At 38.7% G+C, this 26,664-nt stretch overlaps 1 protein-coding gene across 1 annotated transcript in view; it reads left to right on the top strand.

The window, feature by feature from the left end:
- LOC124979247 (leucine-rich repeat-containing protein 37B-like) overlaps positions 1-24,721 on the top strand; it is a 56,766-nt gene extending 32,045 nt beyond the window's left edge. The window contains exons 9-18 of the mRNA XM_047543769.1: positions 8,585-8,656; positions 9,237-9,311; positions 13,743-13,861; positions 15,613-15,753; positions 17,193-17,497; positions 17,858-17,962; positions 22,924-22,973; positions 24,233-24,284; positions 24,363-24,505; positions 24,604-24,721. Of these exons, the coding sequence (XP_047399725.1) occupies positions 8,585-8,656; positions 9,237-9,311; positions 13,743-13,861; positions 15,613-15,753; positions 17,193-17,497; positions 17,858-17,962; positions 22,924-22,973; positions 24,233-24,284; positions 24,363-24,505; positions 24,604-24,673 (1,132 nt within the window). The 3' untranslated portion in view covers positions 24,674-24,721. The remainder of the gene's footprint in view (positions 1-8,584; positions 8,657-9,236; positions 9,312-13,742; positions 13,862-15,612; positions 15,754-17,192; positions 17,498-17,857; positions 17,963-22,923; positions 22,974-24,232; positions 24,285-24,362; positions 24,506-24,603) is intronic.
- Positions 24,722-26,664: the final 1,943 nt, after the last annotated feature.

Consider the following 26,664-nt stretch of genomic DNA (forward strand, 5'->3'; position numbering starts at 1 on the left):
GTCCCCCAAAAGCTCACATGTGAGACAATGCAGGAAAATTTAGAGGAGAAATGATTGAGTTGTAAGAGTCTTAACCCATGGGGCTAATTGAAGTGGTAGGTTGTGGCTGGAGGAGGTTAGAACTGGCACGTGGCTTTGAGGTGTGTATTTTTCCCTTTTTTAATTTTTATTTTTACAGACTGCATGGGGTACCAGTTTTCATTTCTATGGTTGTACACAATGTAGATTCACACCATTCATGTAATTATACATGTACATAGGGTAATAATGTCTGTCTCAGTTCACTATTTTTTCTTTCCCCACCCCCTCCCACCCCCTCCCACCCCATTTCCCTCTACACAATCCAAACTTCCTCCATTATGCTCTTGCCCCGCCCCCCGCCACTCCCCACCTCGTTATGTATCATCATCTACTTATCAGAGAAAACATTCAACCTTTGGTTTTTGTGGCTTGGCTTATTTCACTTAGCATGATATTCTCCAAGTCCATCCATTTAATAGCAAATGCCATAATTTTATTCTTCTTTATGACTGAGTAATATTCCACAGTTTCTTTATCCATTCATCAATTGAAGGGCATCTAGGTTGGTTGCCATATGAATTTTAGAACTGGCTTGTCAACTTCTAGAAAGAAGCCACCTAGATTTTTCTCTCCAGAGCTTCATGCCTACTGGGCAAGAGTTCGACCACTGAGTTATGTCCCCAGTCCAGCCAGCTTGGATTTTGATAGGAAATGCACTAGAACCTTTTGGAGAATAGTGCCATTTTTTGTTTGTTTGTTTTGTTTTGTTTTGTTTTTGTTTTTTGTACTGGGGATTGAGCCCAGGAGTTCTTAACCACTGAGTCACATCCTCAGCCTGTTTTATTTTTTGTTTTGAGAGAGGGTCTCTCTAAGTTGCTTAGGGCCTAACTAAGTTGCTGAGGCTGACCTTGAACTTGCAGTCCTCCTGCAAGTCTCTGGGATTGCATATGTCTGCCCCCACTCCCAGTCAATAGTGCCATCTAGACAGTAATGTCTTCTGATTCATTAATGCAGAATGTCTTTCCATTGATTTAGACACACTATAATTTCTTTCAATAGTGTTTTTTAGTTTTCAGTGTGTAAGTCTTGTACTTCTTTGGTTATATTTATGCTTAGGTATTTTATTCTTGCTAACACTATTATGCACAGAATTGTTTTCTTAATAGCATTTGTGAATTACTCATTGCTAGTGAGTAAAAATACAGATTTTATTTTTGTACATGGGATCAAGTCCAGGGCCTTGTACATGCTCAGGAAGTAACCCCTAAACTCAGAAATATAGTTAATTTTTGCACAGTGATCTGTGCTTTACTACCTTGCTAAACTCATTAAAACTAGGGTTTTTTTTTTCCTGTGTGTGGATTTTTAATAGTTTTCTGCATGTAATATCATGTCATCTGCCTATATAGTTTTATTTCTTTCTTCCCATTGTAGATGTCTCCCCTAGCCAAGTTGCCCTGACTAGAACATCCAATACAATGTTTAATAGAAGGTGGTAATAGTGGATATCCTTGCTTTGTTCTTAATCTTAAGGGAAAAGCTTTCACTCTTTACCATTAAGTTTGATGTTAGAATGTTTTTTTTTAATGTCCTCTGTTAGCTTGAAGATATTTCCATCTATTCCTGGTTTGTTGATGTTTTTTATAATGAAAGCATTTTTAATGTTTTTACTGTATCAACTCTTTTCTCTTATTATATTAATATGCTGAATTACATGATTGATTTATATTTGTTAAGCCAACCTTGCATTCTGAGACAAATCCCACATGGTCTTGGTGTAAACTGCTCTGTTGAATTTGCTAGCATTTTTAAAGAATTTTTACATCTATATTCATGAGACATAATGATTCATAATTTTATTGTGATGTTTTCATACGGTTTGAGCAATGCTGACTCATAGAATAAGTTAGGAAATGTACTGTCTTTATATTTTGGAAGAGTTTATGAGGATTGGTGTTAAATCTTTAAATATTTGGTAGATTGACCAATGAAGCCTTCTAGTTCTTAGCTTTTCTTTGTCTCAACAAAGGGGGGGAAAGTTCTCTTCTTTTTTGAAAAGTTTTTTGATCACTCAATCTCTTTACTTAATATAGATCTATTCAGATTTTCTGTTTGTTCTCAAATCCATTTCTAGGAGTGTATATATTTAGTCCAGATTATCTAATTTATTAGCATACAAATTGTTCACAGTTTTTTCTTATAACCCATTCCATGTCTGTAAGGTCAGTAATAGTACCACCTCTTTCATTCCTGATCATTTCCGATTTTAGTAATTTGAGTCTTCCCACCTGCACCCCTGCCCGTCAGCCAAAATTTGTCAGTTTTTGTTGATCTTTTCAAAGAACCAATTTTTGGTTATGTTGATTTTGTCTACTGTTTTTTCTCTATCTCCCTTCCTTGCTTTCTTCCTTCCTCAGCTCTAGTCTTTATTATTTTCTTCCTTCCTTCTTGCTTTGGATTTAGTTTGATGGGGTTTTTTCTAGTTTTTTCACAGATTTTTTTTTCATATTTGCATGTACATCTATAAATTTTCCTCTGAGCACTGCTCCAACTAAATTTCATAAGCATTTGGTATGTTGTGTCTTCATTTTCATTGATGTCAAAATATTTGCTACTTTCCCTTGTAATTTCTTCTTTGATTCTTTAGTTATTTGTTTCATTTCTACATATTTATGAATTTCCCAAACTCCATTTACTAATTTCCGATTTCATTCCACTTTGGTTTAAGAACATATTTTATATCTTTTCAGTCACTTTAAATTTGATACTTGGGCTGGGGAGATAGCTCAGTTGGTACAGTGCTTGCCTCGCAAACTTTAATCCCCAGCACCGCAAACAAAAAACAAAAAAACAAACAAAAAAAAAATTTTGATACTTGTAGTTGAACATGTGGTCTGTTTTGGAGAATGTTCTATGTGCATGTGAAAAGATAATTCTAGTTGGTTTATAGTTATCCAAGTCTTTTATTTACTTGCTGATCTCCTGTCTAGTAGTTCTATTTATTATTGAAAGTAGCATATTGAAGTCTCTAGCTACTAAAATTGAATTTTCTATTCTCAAATAGTTTTTGTTTCATATATTTTGAACTCTTGTTAGAATGCATATATATTTTTAATTGTTGTATGTTCTTAATGGATTGAACCTTTTTTTTTTTTTTCTTTTTGAAATACTTGGTACTATACTCAGGGTCTCACACATGCTAGGCAAGTGCTTGACCACTGAGCTACATTCCCAGCCCTTTGTAAGGATTTTTATTTTGAGACAGGATCTCACTAAATTGCCCAGACTAGCCTTGAACCTGTTGTGATCCTCCTGCCTCAGCCTCCCAAGCAGCTGAGATGATAGGCCTACACCATACCTGGCTAGGATGGAACCTTTATCATTATAAAATGCCCATCTTTATCTTTAGTCAAAATTTTTTAATGTTAAATCTGTATTTGTCTGTTTTTCATATAGCCACTTCAGCCCCCTTTTGGTCACTGTTTGCATCATACATCTTTTTCTATCCTTTTACTTTCAACCAACTTGTGTCTTTGAATTTAGTTTCTTGTAGATAGCACCTAATTGGATCATGTTTTTAAAAATCCATTCTGCCAACCTCAGCCTCTATTGGAGAGTTTAATCCATTTAACTTAATGTGATAGATTTCACATCTGCCATTTGGCTCCTTGTTTTCTCTGTGTCATGTCTTTTTCTCTTCTTACTTCCTGCATTACTGTTTTCTTTTGTGTTAAATAGGTATTTTCTAGTGTACTTTTTCAATCCTAATTTTTAAAATAATTTTGAGTTATTTCTTTCTTTTTATTGATATCAGGGATTGAACCCAGGGGTCCTTAACCACTGAACCACATCCCCAGCCCTTTTTTTTTTTTTGAGAAAATGTCTCCCTAAGTTGCTTAGGGCCTCACTAAGTTGCTGAGGCTGACTCTGAACTTGAGATCCTTCTGCCTCAGTCTCCCAAACTGTTGGGATTATAGGGTGTGCCACCACACCCAACCACTTTTTAGTTAGTTTCTTAGTGATTGCCCTAGGGATTACCAGTAACATCTTAATTTATAACGTTCTACTTCAGATTAATGCCAACTTAATTTCAATAGCTCTACCCTCACCCCTCCATTATACTATTATTGTCACATATTACATCTTGATACATTTTGTATCTATCAACATAGATTTATAATTGTTGCTTTATATAATTCTCTTAAATCAGAGAGGGAAAAAAAAGAAGTTATAACAAATTTATACTGTCTTTTATACTTACCTATGTAGACTTTACTGGTATTTTTTATTTCTTTGTGTGGATTCAAATTACTATCTAGTATCCTTCAATTTAGCCTGAAGGAATGCTTTTTGTGTTCTTATAGGGCAGCTCTTCTAGCAATAAACTCTCAGTTTTTGTTTATCTAGGAATATTTTCACTTTCAAAGAATAGTTTTTCCAGGTATAGAATTGTTTCTTGATTTTTTTTTTCTTTCAGCCCTCTTATGCCATCTTACTACCTTCTGTTCTCCCTCATTTCTGATGAGAAATCACCTATTAATCTTTTGAAGATTCGCTTTTTATTTTCTTTTTCTCTTCTTTTTTCCTTTTCATAGTACTGTGGCTCAAATCCAGAGGTAGGCAAGTGCATTACCAACTGAGCTATATTCCCTGCCCAACAGAAAATCCATTGGTATGCTGAGTTGTTTTCTTTTGATGGAGATGTTATGTCTTTGAGTTTTGATATTTTGACTGTGATGTGTCACTTTGATCCTGCTTGAAGGTCCTTGAGCTTCTTAAATATGTAGATTGATGTTTTTCATTAAGTTTGGGAAGTTTGGAGTCATTCTTTAAATATTCTTACTACTCCTTCCTCTTCTCCTGGAATACCCATTATGTATACATTAGTAAGCTTAATGGTGTCCCACAACACATCTCTGAGACTCCATTCATCTTTCTTCATTTTCCCTTCCTTATCTTCAGACTCAGTAGTCTCAGTTGACCTTGAAGTTCTTGTTTATTTCTTCTACCTGCTCAAATTTGCCATTGAGATCCTCTAGTGATTTTTTTTTATCTCAGTTACCATACTTTCAACTCAAGAATTCTCTTTGACTTCTTTTTAAATTTCTATTTCTTTATTGATATTCTCTCTTTGATGAGACACTGTTCTCATAACTTTCATTTAATCTACCATACTAGATGGTTTCTTTTTCTCTTTTAACATATTTTAAATAGCTGAATTAAATCTCTACCTAGTAAGTCCCATGCTGGGCTTCCCCAGGGACATTTTCTCCTGATTTTCCCCCATTTCCTTCCCCCCATGTTTGGTTCACAATTTATTTCCTTGCATCTCTCAATCATTTTATTGAAAATTGGACATTTTAAATACTATAATGTAGCAATTCTGGAAATCAAATTTCCATCCCAAAGATTTGATTTTATTGCTACTTATTGTAGTAGTTCCTATTTGATTATTTAAGGAGTTTGCTAAACTAATTCTGTAATGTCGGTACTCTTTGTCATGTCATGTGGGGCCACTGAAGTCTCTGCTTAGTTAGCTTAACATTCACCTAGTGACTGAACAGAGAATTCATTAAATGTTTAAAACCAAAAGTCTTCTAGTTTTTGCTAAGGGGCTCTGTGTATGTATTGGGTCATGCCTATAGTACTGTGCCAGGCAGTCCGAGTCTATAGCTCTGCCTCAGCTTTTACTTCCTACTTGTACAGAACCTCAGTATCAGTTAGGGTTGAGAATTTTAGGGTCTTCTCAGTATTTTTTCTGCTTATGCTCACATGTCCTACATATGTGCATGGTGTTCCAAATTCCCAGGTATGTATCTCTCATGGTCTTTCAGTTTCCCAGGGACATGTTGGAATATCTCATATGGACATTTTATTCTTCAGCATTCTATTAAGCTTTTTGCTTAGACTATTTTTTTTGGTTCCATCTGTTATCCATTGTCTCGTGAAGTTGCCATAGTTAAAATACTTTCTATAATTGTTTTCCAGAAATACCTCCTGGAGAGAGGCTTTTAGCAGTAGACAGCTTTCAATCAGGTCAAACAAAAACAAACCTTTCAAGTGAGGTATTCTAGGGGATCTCCAATTTACTAGGAAAGAGTCTTTGAAGGAGCCCCAACTCTGTTTGCCCCCTCTAGTACTGTAGATATGGGCTATTTTTCAAGGCTACCACTGAGCTAGAGCAAGAGGAGTGGTTAAAACAACACAGATCTCACTATTCTCATAGCAATTCAGCTATTTTTGTGGAATATATGCTTCTTAGTTTGTGCAAGCCTTTGGTTAAATTTCCAGAACACTGGAAAAGGTGATTTTGACCATGTTGCCATTTTTTTGTTGCTGTTGCCTTTGTGGAGGGATGTATTTTCAGATGTCCTTACTCTACCATTTTCACCGATGTCACCTATAACAAGGTTTTACATTTCTAAAGTCTCAATTTCTGTGGGCTAATTATTTAATCATGGGAAATAATTAGGGAAAAGAAATAAAAGTGTATTCTCAAAGCATCTTTTCCAGATGAGCAGATGAAGTTTACAAAGGCATTTCTGTATTTAGTCCTCTCAAAGTTAAGATTAAAGTAACAGCTATCTTAAACCTTTTTTTTTTTTTTTTTCTTCATACAGGCTTTGGGGTCAGAACTAAGTTCAAATTCCAGCTTTGCTTCTTACTAGCTTGGTGGCCTAGAACAAGTTATATAACCTCTCTGTGCCTCAGTTTCTTCATTTGTAAAATGGGTTCATGATAACATTTACCATATAAGCTTATTATGAGGATTAAATGTGAAATGCTGATCATAGATGCCTGGTAGCCTAGTACATGTTAACTGTAATAATTATTATTCTTAAAAACTATAAGTAAATAGCAGAAAGATCAGTGGAGTAGAAGGGAGAGAACAGGGGGTGGTAGGAAAGGAGGGACAGGGGAAGTACTGGGGACTGAATTAGAGTGAATTATATTACATGCTTTCATAATTATGTTAAGATGAATCCTAAAATGTTATGAATGACTATAGAGAACCAACTAAAAATATGTTCTACCTGGGCATGGTAACACACACCTGTAACCCCAGTAGTTCAGGAGTCTGAGGCAGGAGGATCACAAGATCAAAGCCAGACTCAGCAACTATGTCAAAACATAAAAAGGGCTGGAGATGTGGCTCAGTGGTTAAGTGCAGCTGGCTTCTATTTCAGGTACTGCGCAACCCCCCACCCCACACCAAAAAATGTTTTGTAGAAATACACTAATGCTTCTTGAATAGAGTTAAGCTAAAGGCAGATTTTCTTTTTTCTTTTTCTTTTCCTATTTCTTTTCTCTTTTTTGTTTTCTGTTTGTTTGCTTTAATGAATTGAAAAAAATCTTTCTGTATTTTCAAGTAAAACTTTGCATCAAAAATGAATTTACACTGGGTGTGTTAGGACTCAGGAGGCTGAGGCAAGAGGACTGCAAGTTTGAGGGCAGCCTCAGCAGGTTTGAGGCCAGCCTGGACAATTTATCAAGAGAGCCTGTCTCAAAATTTTAAAAAATAGGAAGGGCTGGATATATGGTTCAATAATAAGGTACACCTAGTTCAATCCTGTGTTCAAAAAAAAAAAAAAAAAAGTTTATCTCTGGTGTTGTGGTACATGCCTATAGTCTCAGCCACTCCAGAGGATATGGTGGGAGAATCACTTGAGCCCAGGAGTTTAAGGCCAGCCTGCCCAACATAGTGAGACCATCTCAAAAAGAAAAATGAGAGATTACACTCAATTTCTGTATGATCTATCAAAATGTATAATGCATTCTACTATCATGTACAACTAATTAGAACAAATAAAATTTAAAAATTAAAATTTAAAAAAAGAATTTATTCATTGTATTGACATGAAAGCAAAATGTTATTTATTCAACAAACATTTATTAAATATCTGGAGAATTTTAGGCACTGTGTGGGGCACAGGAATGACAGAGACAATAAGATGAGACCCCTGCCCTCAAGGAACTGAACTGATAATCCAGGAGACTGAGAAGTAAGCAGGTGGTCCCAGGCCCTCGGCCAAGGCTGTGATGTGATAGAAGAGAACAGGGACAGCAGGTGCGGGAGCAGGGCTTCAGCCAGCTCCTCCGCTTAGCTTCAGCCCTTTTTCCTTGACGTCCAAGTCAAGGAATTGGGCCTAGATTTTTTCTTATCCAAGTGAATTAGGTCATGAATTGTTTTAAATTTCTAAAAATGAAAGGCAAACACCTTGAACCATGGAAGGCACTAAAAGTAGTGTTTCCTACAGGGCAAGGACTTCCTACTAGTATAGTTACTTCTAGGGTGTTAGGCCTGAAAATTCTTTGGCATAGTTTTTTCTTTGCTCTCCATTTTTTCCCTCCTTTTTCTTTTTCTTTCTCTTTTGCACTTTATCTTCTGGAGAGTTGGGTAATTCCCAAAGGAACAGTGCTTTATGAATTCTAAGGGTGATTTATAGATAAAGACAAAATGATTTTTTTAACATATATGTTCTACACCAAAAAAAGAATAGAAGCTTTTCATGTAGTCTCATGCATGTTGAAAATATGATTTTAATTCCATTACATTTTTCAGAGTTCTCAGTCGTAATCCTCTGACAACTGTTGAAGATTCACATCTTTTTAAATTGCCAGCATTAAAATATCTGTAAGTATTATAATAATTTTAAAATCAAGATATGATTTCTGCTTTTCTTGTTTACTTCATCAAAGGTTTAGTATTTTGTATTAAGACTTAGAAACTCATAATTTTAATTTTAATTCGTTATTGGAGAAAAACATTGTGTTAAAGAAGTGTTAAGAAAGGGTGTATCATGGGGCAAGAGAGCCATGGGGAAGGCAGCAGCATTAAAGAATGCATACAGATAACACGTGTAGAATATCGTTTATCCCAGAAAGCAAAGAGGAAGAGGTGTATAGTATTTGAAAGAGAGAGAGAGAGAGAAATGAATGCAATATGAAAATGAGAAGTAAATCATACTTAAAGAAAAGATATAGGTTCTGTTATTCAATGTCAAGGTCCTTGATTTGATGATGCAAATAGTCCACTTAAGTATCTTCCATAAGAGCATTATGGAATTATCTTTTGTGAGAAATAAACTCTTGAGGCAGCTTGTTTTATACAGAAGCCAAAATAGAAGTCATCACATGCCCTTGAAGTATGTTTTCAAGTATAGACTATTTATATTGGGGGTCATCACAGCGAATATCTCGGCTTTCTCTTTCAGAGACATGGGAACAACACAAGTATCACTTTCAACAGTTGAGAATATCCTCTTGATGACTCTCGAATTGGAAAAACTGTAAGTTTTTTTTTTCTTAGATTTATTTTAGTTGGTATTTTTTTGTTTGTTTTATTATATTCTTTATTTTTTTTTTTTTTTTTTGGCGGTGCTGGGGATTGAACTTAGGGCCTTGTGCTTGTGAGGCGAGCACTCTACCAACTGAGCTATCTCCCCAGCCCTTATTATTTTCCTAAGTTTATTGAAGTATAATTTTCATGTAATAAAATTCACACATAAGTGTACAGTGTGGTGAATTTGTATAGTAATATAACTACCACCACATTCCTGATATAGAACATTTGTCACCCCAAAAAAGCCCTTCACATCCCTTTGCATTCATCCTCTCCTCCCACCACCAACCCCTGCAAACCACCAGTCTTTTATCTCTCCCTATAGTTCTACCTTTTCCAGAATGTCTTATAAATCAAATCATCTAGGAGTAGATTTTTAGTTTCTTTCACTTAGTACCTTATCTACCATCAGTACAGAAGAATTGCAGTTTTCCACATCTTCATCTAATCCTTGTTTCAAGTTTTTGTTTTCATTTTTTAATTTTAGTCTTTCTACTAGTAGGAATGTAGTGATATCTCATTGTGGTTTTAATTTGTATTTCTTTAATAGCCGATGATGTTTAATATCTATTTATATGCACATTTCTTCTTCAATGAAGTATCTGTTCAAATCTGTTCCCATATTTCAACTGCATATTTATCTTATTAAGTTGTTGTTTTTTTTTTTTTGTGGTGCTGGGGATTTGAACCCAGGGCCTTGTGCTTGCGAGGCAAGCACTCTACCAGCTGAACTATATCCCCAGCCCTTATTAAGTTTTAAAAGTGCTTTATACACTCTGGATACAAGTCCTTTCCCTCAGATAGGTGTTTAATAATTATCTTTTCTCTCGTTGTAATTTGTCTTTTCACTCTGTTATCTCCTGAAGAGTAAAAGTTTTAAATTTTTTAGTTTTGATGAACTGTAATTTACCGAGTTTCTCTTGGAGGGTTTGTGCTTATGTCCTGCCTAAGATATCTTTGTTTAAGATCTAACCCATTGTCTAATTCACAATCACAAAGATTTTTATCCTTTGGTTTTTTTCAGAAATTAAATTACATACTTTGATTTAGGTCTATGATCCATTTTTAGTTAGGTTTTTTTTTGTTTTCTTGGTTGGTTTCTTTGAGTTTTGAAATTATTTCTGGAAGGGCCTATTGTGATAGTTCATTATACCATTTACTGCTGCTTAATTTCTGCCATTCTCCTGTCTTATATGACAAGCTAAATAGAAACTTACTCTAATGCTAAGGTTAGTTGAGGGGTTCACAGAGTAGTATGGAAAAGGGCCCCTCGTTTAGCACTCTGCCCCTTGGTTTTTGTCAGGTCACCTCCTGGACTAACTTGCCTTCCTCCTATTGTCAGATCTCTTAGTTTCTGCTCTGGTCTCATCTTCCTCAGCCTCCTGCATCATCTTCCAGTGGCTCTCTCCCATGTCAGTTAGATGCCCTCCTCCCTGAATAGTCAGAACTCATTACCAACCACCTTCTCCGTTACCCAGAGTGGCGGGGTTCTACCTGGTATGCCTTGGACAGGAAATGTGTTCCTCTCTGTAGCTAGTCTCAGTCTGTAAGTTTTGAACAGATGACATACACATTAATAGAAGCTGCTTTACGTCTTTGCTTATTCTAACATCTGTGTAAGTTCTGGGTTGGTTTTGATTGATTGCTTTTTTTCCTCAATGTAGCTCATATTTCCATGTTTCTTTGCATGCTTAGTATTTTTAATTTGATTTTGAACATTGTGAATTTCAATTTTTTTAGTTTTGTTTGTTTTGTTGTGTTGTTTTGTTTTGTTGGTACTAAGGATGAAATCCGGGGTTCTTAGCCTCTGAGCCACATCACCAGCCCTTTTTATTTTTTATTTTGAGACAGGGTCTCTATAAGTGGCTTAGGGCCTTGATAAATTACTGAGGCCAGCTTCAAACTTGAGATTCTCCTGCCTCAACCTGCCAAGCTGCTGGGATTTATTTTTATATTCTTATAAATATGCTTGAGCACATTCTAGGTGAAGTTATATTATTCAAAATAATTTTATCTTATTGGGTTGAACTTTTAAGATTTGTGAGGTGGGGCAGAAGTAACCTTCGGTCTAAAGCTCATTATCACAGCTACTGAGCTCTAAGGCCTTTCCGGGTACCCGGTGCCCTGTGAGTCATGAGGTTTTCCAATCTGGCTTACGGAAACAGTGACTCTTCCCCACCTACTCTGATATTCTAGCCCTTTGGTGGTTCTCTTCCCAGCCTCAGTGGTTTCCTCACACTTGATCAGTACTTTGCTGTCCCTCTGCAGGGATGCCAGTTGCGGCCTGCTTCCCCTTCTGCACCATGGCCTAGAAACACAACGCGCTCAGAGCAGTCAGCTGGGATGCGCTTCATTGACTTCCCATTTCTTTGTGATCACTGACCTTGATTGTTTGATAACCAATGTCTCAAAAACTGTTGTTTCACATATTTTGTCTTTTTTGGTTGTTTCAGATGGAAGATTAAATTGGTCTCTGTCATTCCATCTTGGCGAGATTATTTTTAAAAATAACATTCTTTAAATCTTTAAATCTGTTTTGTTTTGATTCAGGGTGATAGATTAGGTATTACATGTTATGTTTTGTTTCCTTTAACCTAAAGATTTTCCTTTTCCTTCCTTCTTTCTTTTTTTTGGTTTTTCATGACCTTAGCACTTTGAGGCATATCTAAGATCATTGTTCTATAAATTATCAACAATCTCATGAGTGAATTCAGGTTAAACATTTTTTTTTTTTTTTGCGGTGCTGGGGATTGAACCCAGGGCCTTAAGTGCTTACGAGGCAAGCACTCTACCAACTGAGCTATATCCCCAGCCCAGGTTAAACATTTTTGGGAAGGATACTACAGTCTTCCTACTTTGTGGTTTCAGGTGGCCCATAATTTTTGATAACTTGATTAAGGTAGTACCTTTCAGACCTCCTCACTATAAAGTTATGTTTTTGTTTGGCAATTAATAAGTGGCCTGTGGGGTAATAATTTCCTACACTCAAATGTCTTTTCACCCAAATGTACATTAATGATAATTCTTGTCTGAATAAGTATTACATTGGTACATTGGTGATTGCAAAATGACACTTTTCTAATTCTAGCATTACTTCTACATTTCCTAGTTGGCATTATTCTTTTTTTTTTTTTGTATTGGGGATTGAACCCAGAGATGCTTTACCACTGAGCTACATCCCCAGCCCTTTTTATTCATTTATTTTTTAAATATTTTTATGTGATGCTAAGGATCCAACCCAGTGCCTCACACATAGTAGGCAAGTGCTCTACCACTGAGCCACACCCCAGTCCCTTATTTTTTTTAATTTTGAGACAGGGTCTCACTAAGTTGCTTAGGGCCTCGATAATTGCTGAGGCTGGCCTCGAATCTGAAATCCTCCTGCCTCAGCCTCCCAAATTGCTAGGATTACAGGTATGTACCACCACACCCGGTACCAACATTATTCTTTTGAAAGTCCGCCTCCTTTTCTTTTGAATATCATTGTGGATTCATGGATTCTTCTTTAGTTTATGTTATACCTTATTTATTATTTATTTTTTTATTTTCACAGGACTGAGGGTCAAACCCAGGGCCCTGAGCATGCTAGGCATACATCTACCACTGAGCTTCACCCCCAACCCCTCTTTATTCTTTTACATGCTCAGAGTATCCAGATTTGGCCAATGTGATCTCTGCTGTTGTTTAACCACACAGTGTGAGTTGAACTAAGCTATTTTTTATGCCCAGAGTAAATGTCTAACATTTACCACTCCCGACAGGAATTGAGAAATGGACTCCAGTAGTTGGAGACTTATTCAGACCCTTCTTAGAAGTCTACCTTCTTATGTACTACTAACCCAGAGCAAGACTGACTTGAAAGGAGATGCTTCCTAATGTCACCCAATTCTAATCTCTGTTTCATTTAGGCCTACCACATCCACTGCCATGCTTACCCTTCTGGTGGGCACCCCTCTCCTCCTTCCAATTTATTTACAATATTCAAGAGCAGCATGCCAGCACCATGGTGCACACCTGTGATTCTATCTGCTCAGGAGGCTGAGGCAGGAGGATCATGAGTTCAAAGCCAGGACCAGCAACTTAGCGAGGCCCTAAGCAACTTAGAAAAACCCTATCTCAAAATAAAAAATAAAAAGGGCTGGGGATGTGGCTCAGTGGTTAAATGCCCCTGGGTTAAATCCCTGGTCCAAATAATAATAATAATAATAATAATAATAATAGCAGTTAGCCATTTGTTTTAACCCAACTTGTCCAGGCTTTATTTATCAAGACTCCATTCTGCACTGCCCTGTGGTAGCCTTGGGCTGCTCTTCTGCTACTCAAGGAACTCCTTTTCCATTAATTACATTAATGTAATCTTCTGTGTTTCCATGTATAGGATCTTACCTAGCCATATGGCCTGTTGCCTCTGCCAGTTTAAAAACAATATTGAAGTTGTCTGCAAGACAGTGAAGTTGCGATGTGACAGTGCCTGTCGGACAAACAACACCCGTTGCCGTGAGTCTGAACTGCCTGATGAGAGAAGTGCTTTAACTTTTGTTTGTTTTGTTATTCAGCTTTTTACTGGTGATCATAGATTTTTCAAACTAATGATGAAATTGCTTTATTTTTATTTATTTGTCTAGAATTCAACTCCCTAAATTTCTGAATTGCACTCTTGCTAAAAATCAGGTTCTCTGCTATAATTTAATAATATAACTATTCCATGTGCCTAAGGACCAAGAGAAAGGAATGGAAGGGAGAAGGAATAACATTAATGACCACACGTGGCATCCCGTGCTTTCTGCTTTGTGCTTTGTCTTCCAGTGATAACTTATTCACATAGTACAATGCAGTTAGTAAGCTGGTTTTATGCATTAGGTCTCAAGGGTCCTCTCCCTTATAGGGCAGACATAGATCTATTTTTTTTTTTTTTTTGCAACTTTATAAAAAGAGAATAAATATTTTATTTGAAGTCTAGGACTTTCTGATTCTATAACCAGATATTACACCTAGACCATCCAACTCTGAACTCCTCTGAATCTCAAACTTTTCTATCCACAGGTAACTCATGTGCTTTCAGATGTTTTTCTCTATATTAGGTTTTTTAGCACTAACTTCATAACTTCCAAAATGCGGTTGCTTTCATATCCAAATAGCTTAAACACAGGTCTTTACCAGTGATCTGGAGCAAATAATAACTAATAGCACTTTGCTACTTACATACAATGTAACTTATTTTTCAAAATAATTTTTCACCAATCACATTATTTCCTTTTCCCCCAGAGAACAAGTATTTTTCATCTCCATTTACAGATAAGGAAAACAAGATCAGAGGTGTCAAGGACTTGTAGCCTTGTGCCCAGGTCTTCTGTACCCAATTCTAGCCCATATTCCTCTTTTCTCACCATCCTTACCCCCTCCTCTGACACCCTCACCACACCAAAAATACTTTAGTTCTCCTGGGGAGAAACCACCTACAGTCTGGTGGTGGAATCCAATCCCAGGGTCTTGGGAGGCTGAGGCAGGAGGATTCTAAGTCAAAGCCGGCCTCAGTAACTTAGTGAGACCCTAAGCAATTTAGCGAGACCCTGACTCGAAATAAAAAATAAAAAGGCCTGTGGGTGTGGCTCAGTGGTTACATGCCCCTGGGTTCAATCCCAGGTACCAAAGAAAAGGAGAAAGAAAAACCCAGCTACACAATGGTATACTTGAGTTCATGTAGCAAAGCTTTGGATTGTTCCCCAAGTAAAGCCGGAATTATTTAGATTTCACATCTAATATGAAAACAGGGCAGGCTTCTGACCAAAGTAGCTTTGTCCTTTGTCATGATCATCTATGATGCTGGCAAGAACATGCATGGCACACTGAAAAGGTGGGAGGAGGAGGCTTTGTGCCCCCTCTGAATATCAGCGGGACAGCATGGGGTATGTGAATGTAAGGAGACACAGCTGATCTGTAGAGAGGCTCACAGAGCTGATAAATATTTCTCTTCCAGTCTTGGGCTTTTATTGAGTACTGGGCAATTGACTGTTCTAAACAGAGTTCCTTATACTTCACAGTATGGGATATTCTGAGTTAAGTAGCACTTTGTCAAAAAGATGTCTTTTTCTCTTTTTGTTGTTGCCATTTCATAGGTTTAAGTGTGAAATTATTTTTCTTCCTTCTAAACGATACTCTTATATTTGACTGGGATGTATGGCTGTGGACTGTCAAAAAGCTGTCCATCAGTCTTCTGTTATCAAAATCAGTCTCTTCTTTTTTGACAGTTCAAGAAGCATCTGTAGGGAATGCAGAAGGAGCATTCATGAAGGTGTTACAGGCCCGGAAGAAGAACACCAGCACTGAGCTGACTATTGAGCCTGAAAGGCCAGCTTCAGATAAAAATGGTGTCACCTTTTCGGGATTCTTAAATGAGCAGCTAGACTTCAATGATGAAAGTGATGTTATTAGTGCATTAAATTACATATTGCCATATTTCTCAGAGGGAAATCTAGAAGATGTAGAGTCAACATTATTACCATTCATTAAACTGCTTTTTTCAAATGTTCAAGATGGAGATAATGCCATGGAATATTTGAAGAACAATACAAAGAACCCCTCTCTTTCACCTGCATCCAACAATTCAACTTATAAAAACAAATTAAAGAAGCTCTATTTTCTGGAAAATTTGTTAGATGCAGAAATTCAGGAAAAAATTGATGAAGTTAAAAAAAAGAGAAAACTGCCATGCTTATGCAGTCTAGGCTTTTAGGTCCCAAATTTAAACGCCAGATCTTTCAAAAGAAATTGGAACCTGCCCAACCACAGGAAAACAATGTGGCAGAGATTGAGAATACAGAGAAAAGACTGCAGAGAGTGAACAAAGTCATCAAGGGGCCCAGAGGCTTATGGAAAAGGCGGAAAAGGCGGTTCAGAGAAATGAGAAAGCAGAACATGTGGAGGAGGAAACAGAGTGCCCCGCCACTTGTGGAGAAAATCGCCCAAGAAAGTAGCCTCCGGAAACCAATCCCAAGGGAACTGGAGCAGCTTCACATGGAGCGGAGGCCCAGGAAGTTAGTGGAAAACTCCCTCCTGGAACCTTCATTTACAAGTGAACATAAAGCAGCAGTCTCTTCTTTCCTGAAACAATTCTCCTTGGGCAAGTCTCCCCCCTCCACCATTTCAAAATTCCAGCCTGAGGTTAAAAACAAAACAAAAGACTTAACCTACACCCTTTTTGTTTTAGAAGATGCAAATGCTAGAGTTAAGAGCATGAAGGCTGATAAACCAATCATACGTTCCAAAAAAACTCACACCTTTCATAAAACTAACCCTTTTGCAGCCCGCAGAATACCCAAGGCCAAAGGGAGTCGAAAGTTCAGAAAGGATAATTCGCACAGCAGACCGATGCTTGCCAAGAGGCTCCCATTCTCCGCCCTAAGGAGCCTCATAAACTCCCCTGCACGAGGGGTCTTTTCAAATTCAGACCCGGATTCTCCGGATAATCCTTTCTCAGGATTAAACGCTCTTTCAGAACCTGTAGAAAACCTTCCTGTAGAAAACCTTCCCGTAGAAAACCCTCCTATAGAAAACCCTCCTGTAGAAAACCCTGCTGTAGAAAACCAAACTGCAAAAATTCCTTCTGAAGGAAATGTTTTCGAAACAAATGCTACTGTGTTAGAAGAAACTACCTCTGAAAATGCAACCTATGAGACCCCTTCTATAGAATCTGCAGATAACGCTGTGACCGCATTCAACATAATGCCAACTGTTCAACAAACCAATGAGACACAATGGGAATACCTCAATGCGAACACTGACTCACAACCCAAGCCTGAAGACCTCTCTTTCCCATTGACGGCATCCCCAGGTGATCAGTTTGAAATTCAGCTAAACCAGCAACTGCGGTCCCTCATCCCTAACAATGATGTGAGAAGGCTCATTTCTCATGTTATCCGGACTTTGAAATTGGACTGCTCTGAGACCTATGTGCAACTGGCCTGTGCCAAGCTCATTTCCAGAACAGGCCTCCTGATGAAGCTTCTCAGTGAACAGCAAGAAATCAAGGTGTCCAAGGCTGAATGGGATACAGACCAGTGGAAAACTGAGAACTATATCAATGAGAGCACAGAAGCCCAGGGTGAAATGAAAGAGCATGAGGAGACAAGTGAGGTGAGGGCACTATCGAACAAGAAGCCCAGACTTTTCCGTCACTTAGGGTATACAATGGAAGCACCCAAGCAGGCAGACCAGGGGCTTCTAGTTCACACTTGTCTTGGCCACATAACTTTGGCCAAGACAGAGATCCCCATTTTGTTCCATTAGAGAATAAAGTGGGCTTAACACACAAGATAAAGAATAGAAAAAAAAAAGATGTGTGATAAAAAGATGTAACATATTAGATTTGGTATGTTTTTTAAGAAACTGCAAGCTATTCACCTAGAAGAAAGGAAATTTTGAATACTTAACTTTCATCCTTTCCCATCTCTTTTTTACTTAACAAAAATTACTCTTTTTCTTTCTTTCTTTTAGCTCACAAAAGGAGTTCCAGGATATGGTTATAACAACAAACTCATCTTGGCAATATCTGTGACTGTAGTAGTGATGATTTTGATTATAATTTTCTGTCTTATTGAGGTAAGGACAACAATTCAGGTTTCCAGAATACATCTTATAACTGTAATAGATTTAGAACATATACCCTGAAAATCAAAGCTCCTTCCCCTGCTGCTTCTTGACATTTCTCTTCAGTCACTAACACTGAGTTATGCTTTGTTCTTTTATTGAAAAATATATTCTAGGAATTTTTATTTTATTTATTTATTTATTTACTTTGGTGCCAGGGATTGGACCCAGAGGTGCTTAACCACTGAGCAACATCCCCAGCCCTTTTATTTTTTATTTTGAGGCAGGGTTTCACTAAATTGCTTAGGACCTTGCTCAGTTACCAAGACTGGCTTTGAACTTGCGATCTTCCTGCCTCAACCTCCTGAGCCACTGGGATTACAGGTTGTATGCCCCTGTGCCCAGCTCCATGGATTTTTAAAAGGAACCTCATTTCCAGGAGATATCTGAGAAATTGAAACCAAGAGAATAAGCCGTAATTTCCTGAGAAATTAAGACTAAGATGGTCAGAGATGACATCATAGCAAAATCTGCCCAATCCAAAACCACGTCCACAATATGATGTACTCACCAATCACTCGCATGCTGAAATGACAAGAGATGACTTCACTCTCAAGGAGTAGTCATCACCCTGGGATAAAAGGAGAGGGCTAAAAGATAAAAGTGCTATCCTCTAGACTCACTGGACCCACGAAGCCACCTCCTCCTCTAGTGTGTGAGGCGCTGTCTAGGTGTTCAGTTAAGGCACAGCAGCTGAATTCTCATCAGCCACTTCAGGGCAGGCCACAGTGACAACGTGCTCCTGTGCCCGCTTCTGTTTACCTTTTGTTTGCTTACATGATGGTTTATTACTTTTCTCAATCGGCAAGTGCTAGAATGTTAAGAGTCCATTAATAAGCTGACAATCTAGATTCTACCCTCCCGATTCAACCACCCAACTTAGCGGGTTAACCTTTACCACTGTCATGGCAGCCCTCTATTCCAGCCAAAGCAACCCCTCCACCCACCCCAGTCACGCCATGCCCATTCCTTGCCCGTCTAAAATTCCTTACTTTACCATGTCTGTGGAAGTTTTATGAATCTGTCAAAAGCCAACTCAAGTTCATCTTTCTTTATAAAGCCTTCTCCGAATACTCCAGTTCTCCTGGGCCTATGCCAGCTATGAGATTTGTTTCCATTTCTTGAGGCCATAGTGAGGCTTTGACCCTCCTCTCAGAACTTAAAATTTTGGTAAACAGTTTTTTTAAAAGAAAGAGAGAAACACCAAAGTCAAAACTTAATGGAGTAGAACAGAGATATATAAGGATCAGATGGCTCAGACTTGAATAGAAACTGACAGTCTTAACATATCTTCAGAAAAATTCATCCAGGCCAGGAGTGGTGGCACATACCTACATTGCCAGTGACTTAGGAGCCTGAGGCAGGGGGATCACAAATTCGAGGCCATTCTGGGCAACTTAGCAAGACCCTTTCTCAAAATAAAAAAATAAAAGGGCTGGGAAAGTAAATCAGTGGTAGAGTGCCCCTGGATTCAATCCCCAGTACTAAAAAAAAAAAAAGAAAAATATGCTTGTCTACAGGAGAGCTGGTCAGTAGTAAAAGCACAGAAAAGATGAAAAAGAAACTGGTGTGATTAGTGCCCATCCTAACATTTTGCGAGAGTAGCAATGGATCCTGGGCAGGTGTGGAGTCAGTTCCACTGACCAGGTAACCTCTGACCAGGAGGGAAGATGGATGGATCTGTCCACCTCAGCCCTTTTGTTCTAATTCTGTTCTCACCAAGTAGCTTTCCTATTGTGCCTGAGTGTGCCCTAAAGGCATCTCTATAAAGAAGCAATTCCCTTATGGTGTAGACAGATGTTCTGTTTGTGGAACAGAAGTATTTCTTACTGTCAGGTGATTATCTGGCATTCTGATTTTGGGTTAGTCCTGTGGTATCCATAAAGTGAGACTTGTCAGAAGGGAATAAGTAAGTCCTCTCTTAGTGAGGACAGAGTCAAATTTCTGAGCCTAAGAGGTGCTTATGCATGGGGTCAGTTTGCAAAAGCCTCTGGGAAGATGATCACTGGCCATTGCACAGATGGTTCAATCTGCATCTCTGGGTGGCATGTGACCTTTCTTGAAATTTCTGTAAACTTTTATACTGATTTATAAATTTGTATGTACACCTGGGTGCAGTATCACATAGCTGCAATCCCAGTGGCTCAGGAGGCCGAGGCAGAAGGATTGCCAGTTCAAAGCCTGCCTCAGTTAACTTAGTGAGGCCCTAAGCAACTGAGCAAGACCCTGTCTCAAAATAAACAAAAATGCTGGAGATGTGGCTCAGTGGTTAAGTGCCCCTGGGTTACCCTGGTACCAAAATCAAACAAACAAAAAATTTTATGTACAATTCAACCTTATATTTGTGTTTGTTTATATTTTTATTATTTCCTTTTCCTACTTAGATGATAAACTCCATGAAGACAGGGAGCATATAGTAGCAGTAGATACTATTGTAGTAGGCAATATGGTGTTCAAAAGAAGAGAAATGAGGTATTATGTGAATTCCACAATGAGGAATCATATAAATCCAGTATCTGAAGGTAGCATACAGAGCTCAGCAATAGACAGACCCAAGTGATCCTAAGATATTTGCATATATTTATATACATGCATGTTATGTGCTAGGAATCAAACCCAGGGCCTTGGGTATGCTCTGCCACTAAGCTACACTTCAGCCTCTAAGACTTAAAATGTCACCTTTTAATATTCAAATCATTGGGAGGAAAATGAATTAACGGTAATAGAACAGATACCTAACTATTTGGGGGGCAAGTAACAAAAGATGCCTACTTCTCACCTTAAACATGTTTCAGTAAATGTTTAAAAAAAAAAAAAGAACAGAAAGAAGCCATGAAAGCTTTAGAAGAAAATAGAAGCAATATATATATATATATATTTTTTTTATAATCTCGTGGTGGAAAAGAGCTTTCCAAGTCTGGTGCCACAGGCATACCTTTGGTAGAAGTGACGACACCATCTCTGGTGCCATTAGCAAACAGTACTTACAGATGCTAAGCATAGGACAGACAGTTCCCACATGTTACTTGATTTCATCCTCACAAAAATCCTGTAGGAGAATATCATAAACCCTCTTTTACAAATGAAGGAAAGGAGATCAACTTACAGCCTCAGTGGCAAACCAAGAACAAAAGTCCAGTTCCCCTGCTGCAAAGCCTGTTTGCCTCTTTAAGGGAAAAATACTGGGAAATATTTGAAACATTGAAATACAGCAAAAAAACCCTGCAAATCATTGTCAGGACTAACATATTTGGTATAAAAAGAGTTTTACATATCCATAAGAAAAAAGGCAATGCAGTCGAAAGGGGCGGGGCTGTGAAGAGTAGGTGCATTTCTAGTCAAGAAGCCACCCACCACAGTCACAGCACTGCCTTGTGGCCATGGATGTGCCCTTGTGAGAGAGGCCTCTGTTACCTCATGGAACAAAGGTAATTCCGGATACTTTCTAATAGTGCTTTTCTAACATTGCATTTGTATTTATAATTTTTTATATAATTTTTAGAATTAATTTATATTTTTAATCCTCCTGGGATTTGTGTTTTATTTTAGTATGGTTGAGGTAAGGAATCTTCCCCCCTCCATGTGAATATCTTGTTTTAAAACAATTCTAACGGTTCATTCTTTCTTCACTGATGTGAAATACCGTCTTTCTCTGGATCCTCTTCCCACTGACCCAGGTGTCATTTCCTGTACAGTACTAGCATCACACCGCTTGATTCCAGTTGCTTTATAACATATTTCAAGCTATATATTTGGTAGGGCAAGCTCCTGCTCTTCTGATCATTTTCATACATTTCACAGCTATTCTTATATATTTTCTCCACCAAATGTCAGTTGGCTGGTTTTTGTAAAACAAAAACAAAAATTATCTTGGAGTTTGAATAGGACTACACTGAATTTGAAGATTAATTTGAGAATTAACATCTTTATTACATTCTAGGAACATGTTATCTCATGCCATACATTCATTTCTTCTTAATGTACCTCAGAAGAATTCTAGAGTTTTCTTTAGTTGTTTGTTTGATTGATTGATTGCAGTACCTGGGATTGAACCCAGGGGCATGCTACCACAGAGCTGAACTCCCAGTCCTTTTTATTTTTTATTTTATGACAGGGTCTTTCAAAGTTGCCCAGACTGGCCTTGAACTTGTGATCTTCTTGCCTTGGTCTCCCAGATTGCTGGGATTATAGATGCGTGCCACCACACCCAGCTGAATTTTAGTATTTTTACTATATGGATTTTTTATTGGATCTTTTTAGTTATACATGACAGTAGAATCCATTTTGATATAAATTTCGATATATAGTTTCAGTTCCTTTCTTCCTTTCCAATTCTTATGCTCCACTTATTTTTTAAAAATATTTTTTGTTGTAGATGGACATGATACCTTTGTTTTATTTATTTTTATGTGATACTGAGGATCGAACCCCATGCCTCACACATGCTAGGGAGGTGCTCTTCCACTGAGCCACAACCCTATCCCTGCCCCATTTATTTTTCATACTGCATTGATTAGGATCTCCTCCATGAGGTTGAACAGCAGCAATAACAGGCATCCTACTCTTGTTCTTGATTTTAAAACAACACTGTTGTTTAGGGTGGTGGTAGACATGTTTATCAAGTTGAGGTTGTTTCTTTCTTTTCCTACTTTTAAGAGTTTTTATTTGTCATTATCTGTTGAATTTTATCTAAAACAGTCAATAAAATATATTAAGTGCCAACTGCATGCAAGACCCTAAACTAGGTACTGTGGAAGAGTCAGAGAACTCTCAACAGGATAAAATTCCTGCCCTCAGAAAAGTTATCATTTCACTGAGTAAATGAGACAAAATGAATAAAAGGATTGAATAGAGACTTAGAGTTTAGTGGTCATGGTGATGGATACTTATGACTCTATTTTCTTCCAAAACAGATTTATTCCCATAAAACAGCATCACAAGACGATAAAGAAAGGCCCTCAAGGTAAATATGAGCCTAGCAGTCTTTAAATGAGAATTTTAGAACTTGTTTATTTCAATTCCCTCATCTTACAGTGAGGAAACTGCTAAAGGCAGGAAGAATACTTCCTCTCATGTCTCCCCTGGCTCCAGGAAAACTAGTTCCCCAGCCTGCTGAGGTAACCCGTGCTAGCAGGGAAGCATCTGCTTTCACCATCCTTAAGGAAATAGAGTGGAGGGCGAGAGGTTTGGGCTGTGCCTGCTCCCACTGTTCATATGCATCAGACCCAACCAGCGCCCTTCCGGAAGGCTTTCAGGGGAGGGAAGGCCTTGGGGTGTTCGCGTGCAGGGCTGTTCCCCTTCAAGGCTGTTGGAGGTAGAATGTATGAGTCCTTCCTCTAGAATGATGGGAAAACTTTACCTTCTTGCCCTACTGATCACCTTCTCACACCCACTCTCCAGATTTCATAGAATTTTAATAGGGACCTTAGAGACAGTAGTTTGTCTCTTCCTTTTATAATAAGAAACAGAGAAGAAGAAAGGGGAAATATCTTGCCCTGTGGTCACACCGCTAGTGTCAAAGAAAGGTTCCTCTTCAGCTAGGTGCTTCTCCATTAATTACACCCACACTTGGACTGCAAGCTACATTTGATATCATGGATTAGTAGTTACATACCAATGTAAACATCAATAGTTTCTGAAACAAGGCTCGCTGATTCTTTTTTGTTTATATTCAGAAAGGATATCTTATGTGTCCAAACTTATTTTACAACTCAATCATAAGTGACAGCCTGCAGTATGGAAATCTGTAAGCTAGACAACTTTACTAATTGGACTTTGGCATTTGCTTGATGTGATTCAACTTGTAGGATAAAGCACCTAGGAAATAGAAACACCTTCCCCCTCAACAGCCACCCTGCCCGCCCCCCACCATGAATGATGCATGTGAGACTTAAATCCAAAGAGAACTGATGTGAAAGGCTCTGGAGTAAAATACTTGGGCCCAGTATGGTTGTGCACTGCACAAGGTACTTAGCCAAGATGGTAAGCAGGGTTGTCAATCCTGCCCATACTTGTGTGGCCCTTTGGAACACACACAGAGAGTTCTGGTAGCCCAGCATTCAGGGAATTGTTTTCAGGAACCAGTCTAGAGTGATTTTGCTCATTGTGTTCATGAACTAAGGTACAGGCTTTGTCCTGTTAAGACCAGAGGTGTACATTGCAAAAAGACACGAAAAAATGGCATCCATCACTAATTGTCTCGTGCGTGTGCTTCCCCCGCAGGGGCTTTTTTGGATTTCTGTGTAGGAGAGGCTCAACGGATAGCGAAAATCAGGTAAATTTGAGGAGGACCAGTGGTATGGCCAGGGCAGGCAGGGAAAGCAGAATTAATATTCCCCCTTCTCTTTTCTAGGAGGGCTTTTTCTGGTTAAGGCGGCCACTTTGGCTTAGGGATATGTACAGACCTCTCAATGCCACACGTAAGAAAAACATGGCACAGAAACTACATGACAAGGACTCCTCTGATGAGGACGAGATTTTCAATAAGGATGCTGGGTAAGTGGCTGGGGGTGTAAAATTCTAAAGTGAAGAGGTAAGGAAAAGCTTGATTGCTCCTTTCAAGAGTGACAGCCTTGGCCTTGTTCTTTTCCCAGGGATATGGAAGCCCCATCACAGACCTCTGCCCCAGCCTCTGCTGAGGGCGGTGAAGAGGGCGGAGAGTAAATCTGTCCTGCCTCAGACAACTGGCAAATTTTATTTTCTAATATTGGTTTCTTGTCAGTGCTTGTAAAGTACTTATTTTTCTCATATTAAAAAGGTATAAAATTCACAATTTTATATGTGTGTCTCTTTCACATCCCACATGGGTAAGGGAGTGGGTACCCACCAGAGGGATGGGCTGGCTATGAAATAAAAGCTACGAAAGTGATATATCAGAAAATAAAGGCAAAAAGCAAGAATATTTTTAAAGCAGGGGCATGGCGGGTCGAGCTGACCAGAAGGGTCTGGCTCCAACAAGAAAAAGCCTGTGCTTGCTTTATTATAGCAACACAGATCAAAGGGGATCAGCAGGTATGAGGTTTCAGTGTGGGAGGAGTCTTGTTTTCGTGCTTGCTTCTTAGTGTGGCAGGGGTCTTGCGGTAAACAAGTTGTTTGGAAGGCTACGCCCATCTCCGGGAAGCTGTTTTTGAACTTGGAGCTGTGAGCTAGGTCAGGGTGCGGGTGTGATGCAGGCATTCTCAAACTGGGGGATCCTTGCCTAATGGCTTGAACATCACTCAGTTCACAACACGGTTCATAGGTGGCTCCCAATACATGTAGTAAAAAGTAAAATGTAAATAGTTAAATATATGTGTACAGACAACAAAGGCATAGGCAAGAAGAGCTGGTCTGAAACCAGAATCCTCTGTGGCAGCCATGCTTCTGTAAGCGGGTGTGTGAACAAGGTTGGAAAGCATTTCTAGGCCTCCTGCCCCCAGTATAAAAAATCAGCTTCAGAGAGCCAGAAAACACATCATCTTCAAGGGGTTGGATTTCTTTTTTTCTTTTTTTTTTTAGATATTGATAGACCTTTATTTTATTCATTTATTTATATCTGGTGCTGAGAATCAAACCCAGTGCCTTAAACGTGCTAGGCAAGTGCTGTATCACTGAACCACAATCCCAGCCCTGGATTTCTAAATCAAATATCAGTTGTTCTGGTGAACTCTTTTTCTGGTTCATCAAGAAACAATTGTTCCAACATACCTGACCTCCTGCCCACAAGAATCTTCCACCTTCTGGCCTCTCTCATTGGGTATTGGGGCTGCCAGAATATTTGAATCACTGAACCTGCTGCACTGGGGGGCCAAGCTCTGCCTTTCTTCCCAATCCTTCAAACTCAGGTGCAAACATATGCTCTGTTTTGGGCAGGGGATTCTCCACCCTTACAAGCTGGTAGAAAATTAATATTGGTTTATTGGATTTTCTTTTTTAAAATTCTGACCCTTGGACAACTAGTAGGATAGGATATAGAACATGTAAGAGCAGTGATTTCCCAAGATTGTCCTCCTTGGGCCTTTATTTTGGAAAACATATGTGTAGGGCTACTTCTCCACTCTCATGGACTGCCTCAGCCTCTGCTGACCCCAATTAGGGTCACGTGTGCTCAGCTCCCTCCAACTCCACCCAGCCCCAAACCTGTCCACTTCCTGCCTCATCCATCATCATGTACAACTGCAGGATTACAAGTGATAATTTGCAAAAAGATGCAAGCATTCCTCCACTCCCATCCTCAGAGACAAAGTTGTTAATAAATCACATTTAGTGATACCGGTGTTGAGAATCAGGATTGAGTACTTTTTCCCTGGTTTTGAAGACTGAACACTTGAGAAACACTGTGGTAAGCACAGAAAGTTTTTAGTTAAAGAACAGAAGAGAGAGAGAAAGAGAGAGAGAGACTCTTAAGTTGGTGTCCAAGGGAATGGGGGTGTCCTGACCATTTATATATTTTAGTTTTCCTTCCCAGGTCTCCCTCCTCCCCTTATCTTGCCTACATGACCAAGAGGTGGGAAAGGAGCCTTCCAGAAGTACAGGCAGGAAGGGAGTGGCCCAGGGGCATTCATTAACAACTCTTTGCAGGGAGGAACAATTCCCTGGAGGCAAGTAACCTTGGCAATAGTTTGGAGGAGAAGGAGGTATTAGTATTTTATTTCCTCCTGAATCAGCCCCCATCT

This window comes from Sciurus carolinensis, chromosome 3 (genome assembly GCF_902686445.1).
Source record: "Sciurus carolinensis chromosome 3, mSciCar1.2, whole genome shotgun sequence".
NCBI lineage: Eukaryota > Metazoa > Chordata > Mammalia > Rodentia > Sciuridae > Sciurus > Sciurus carolinensis.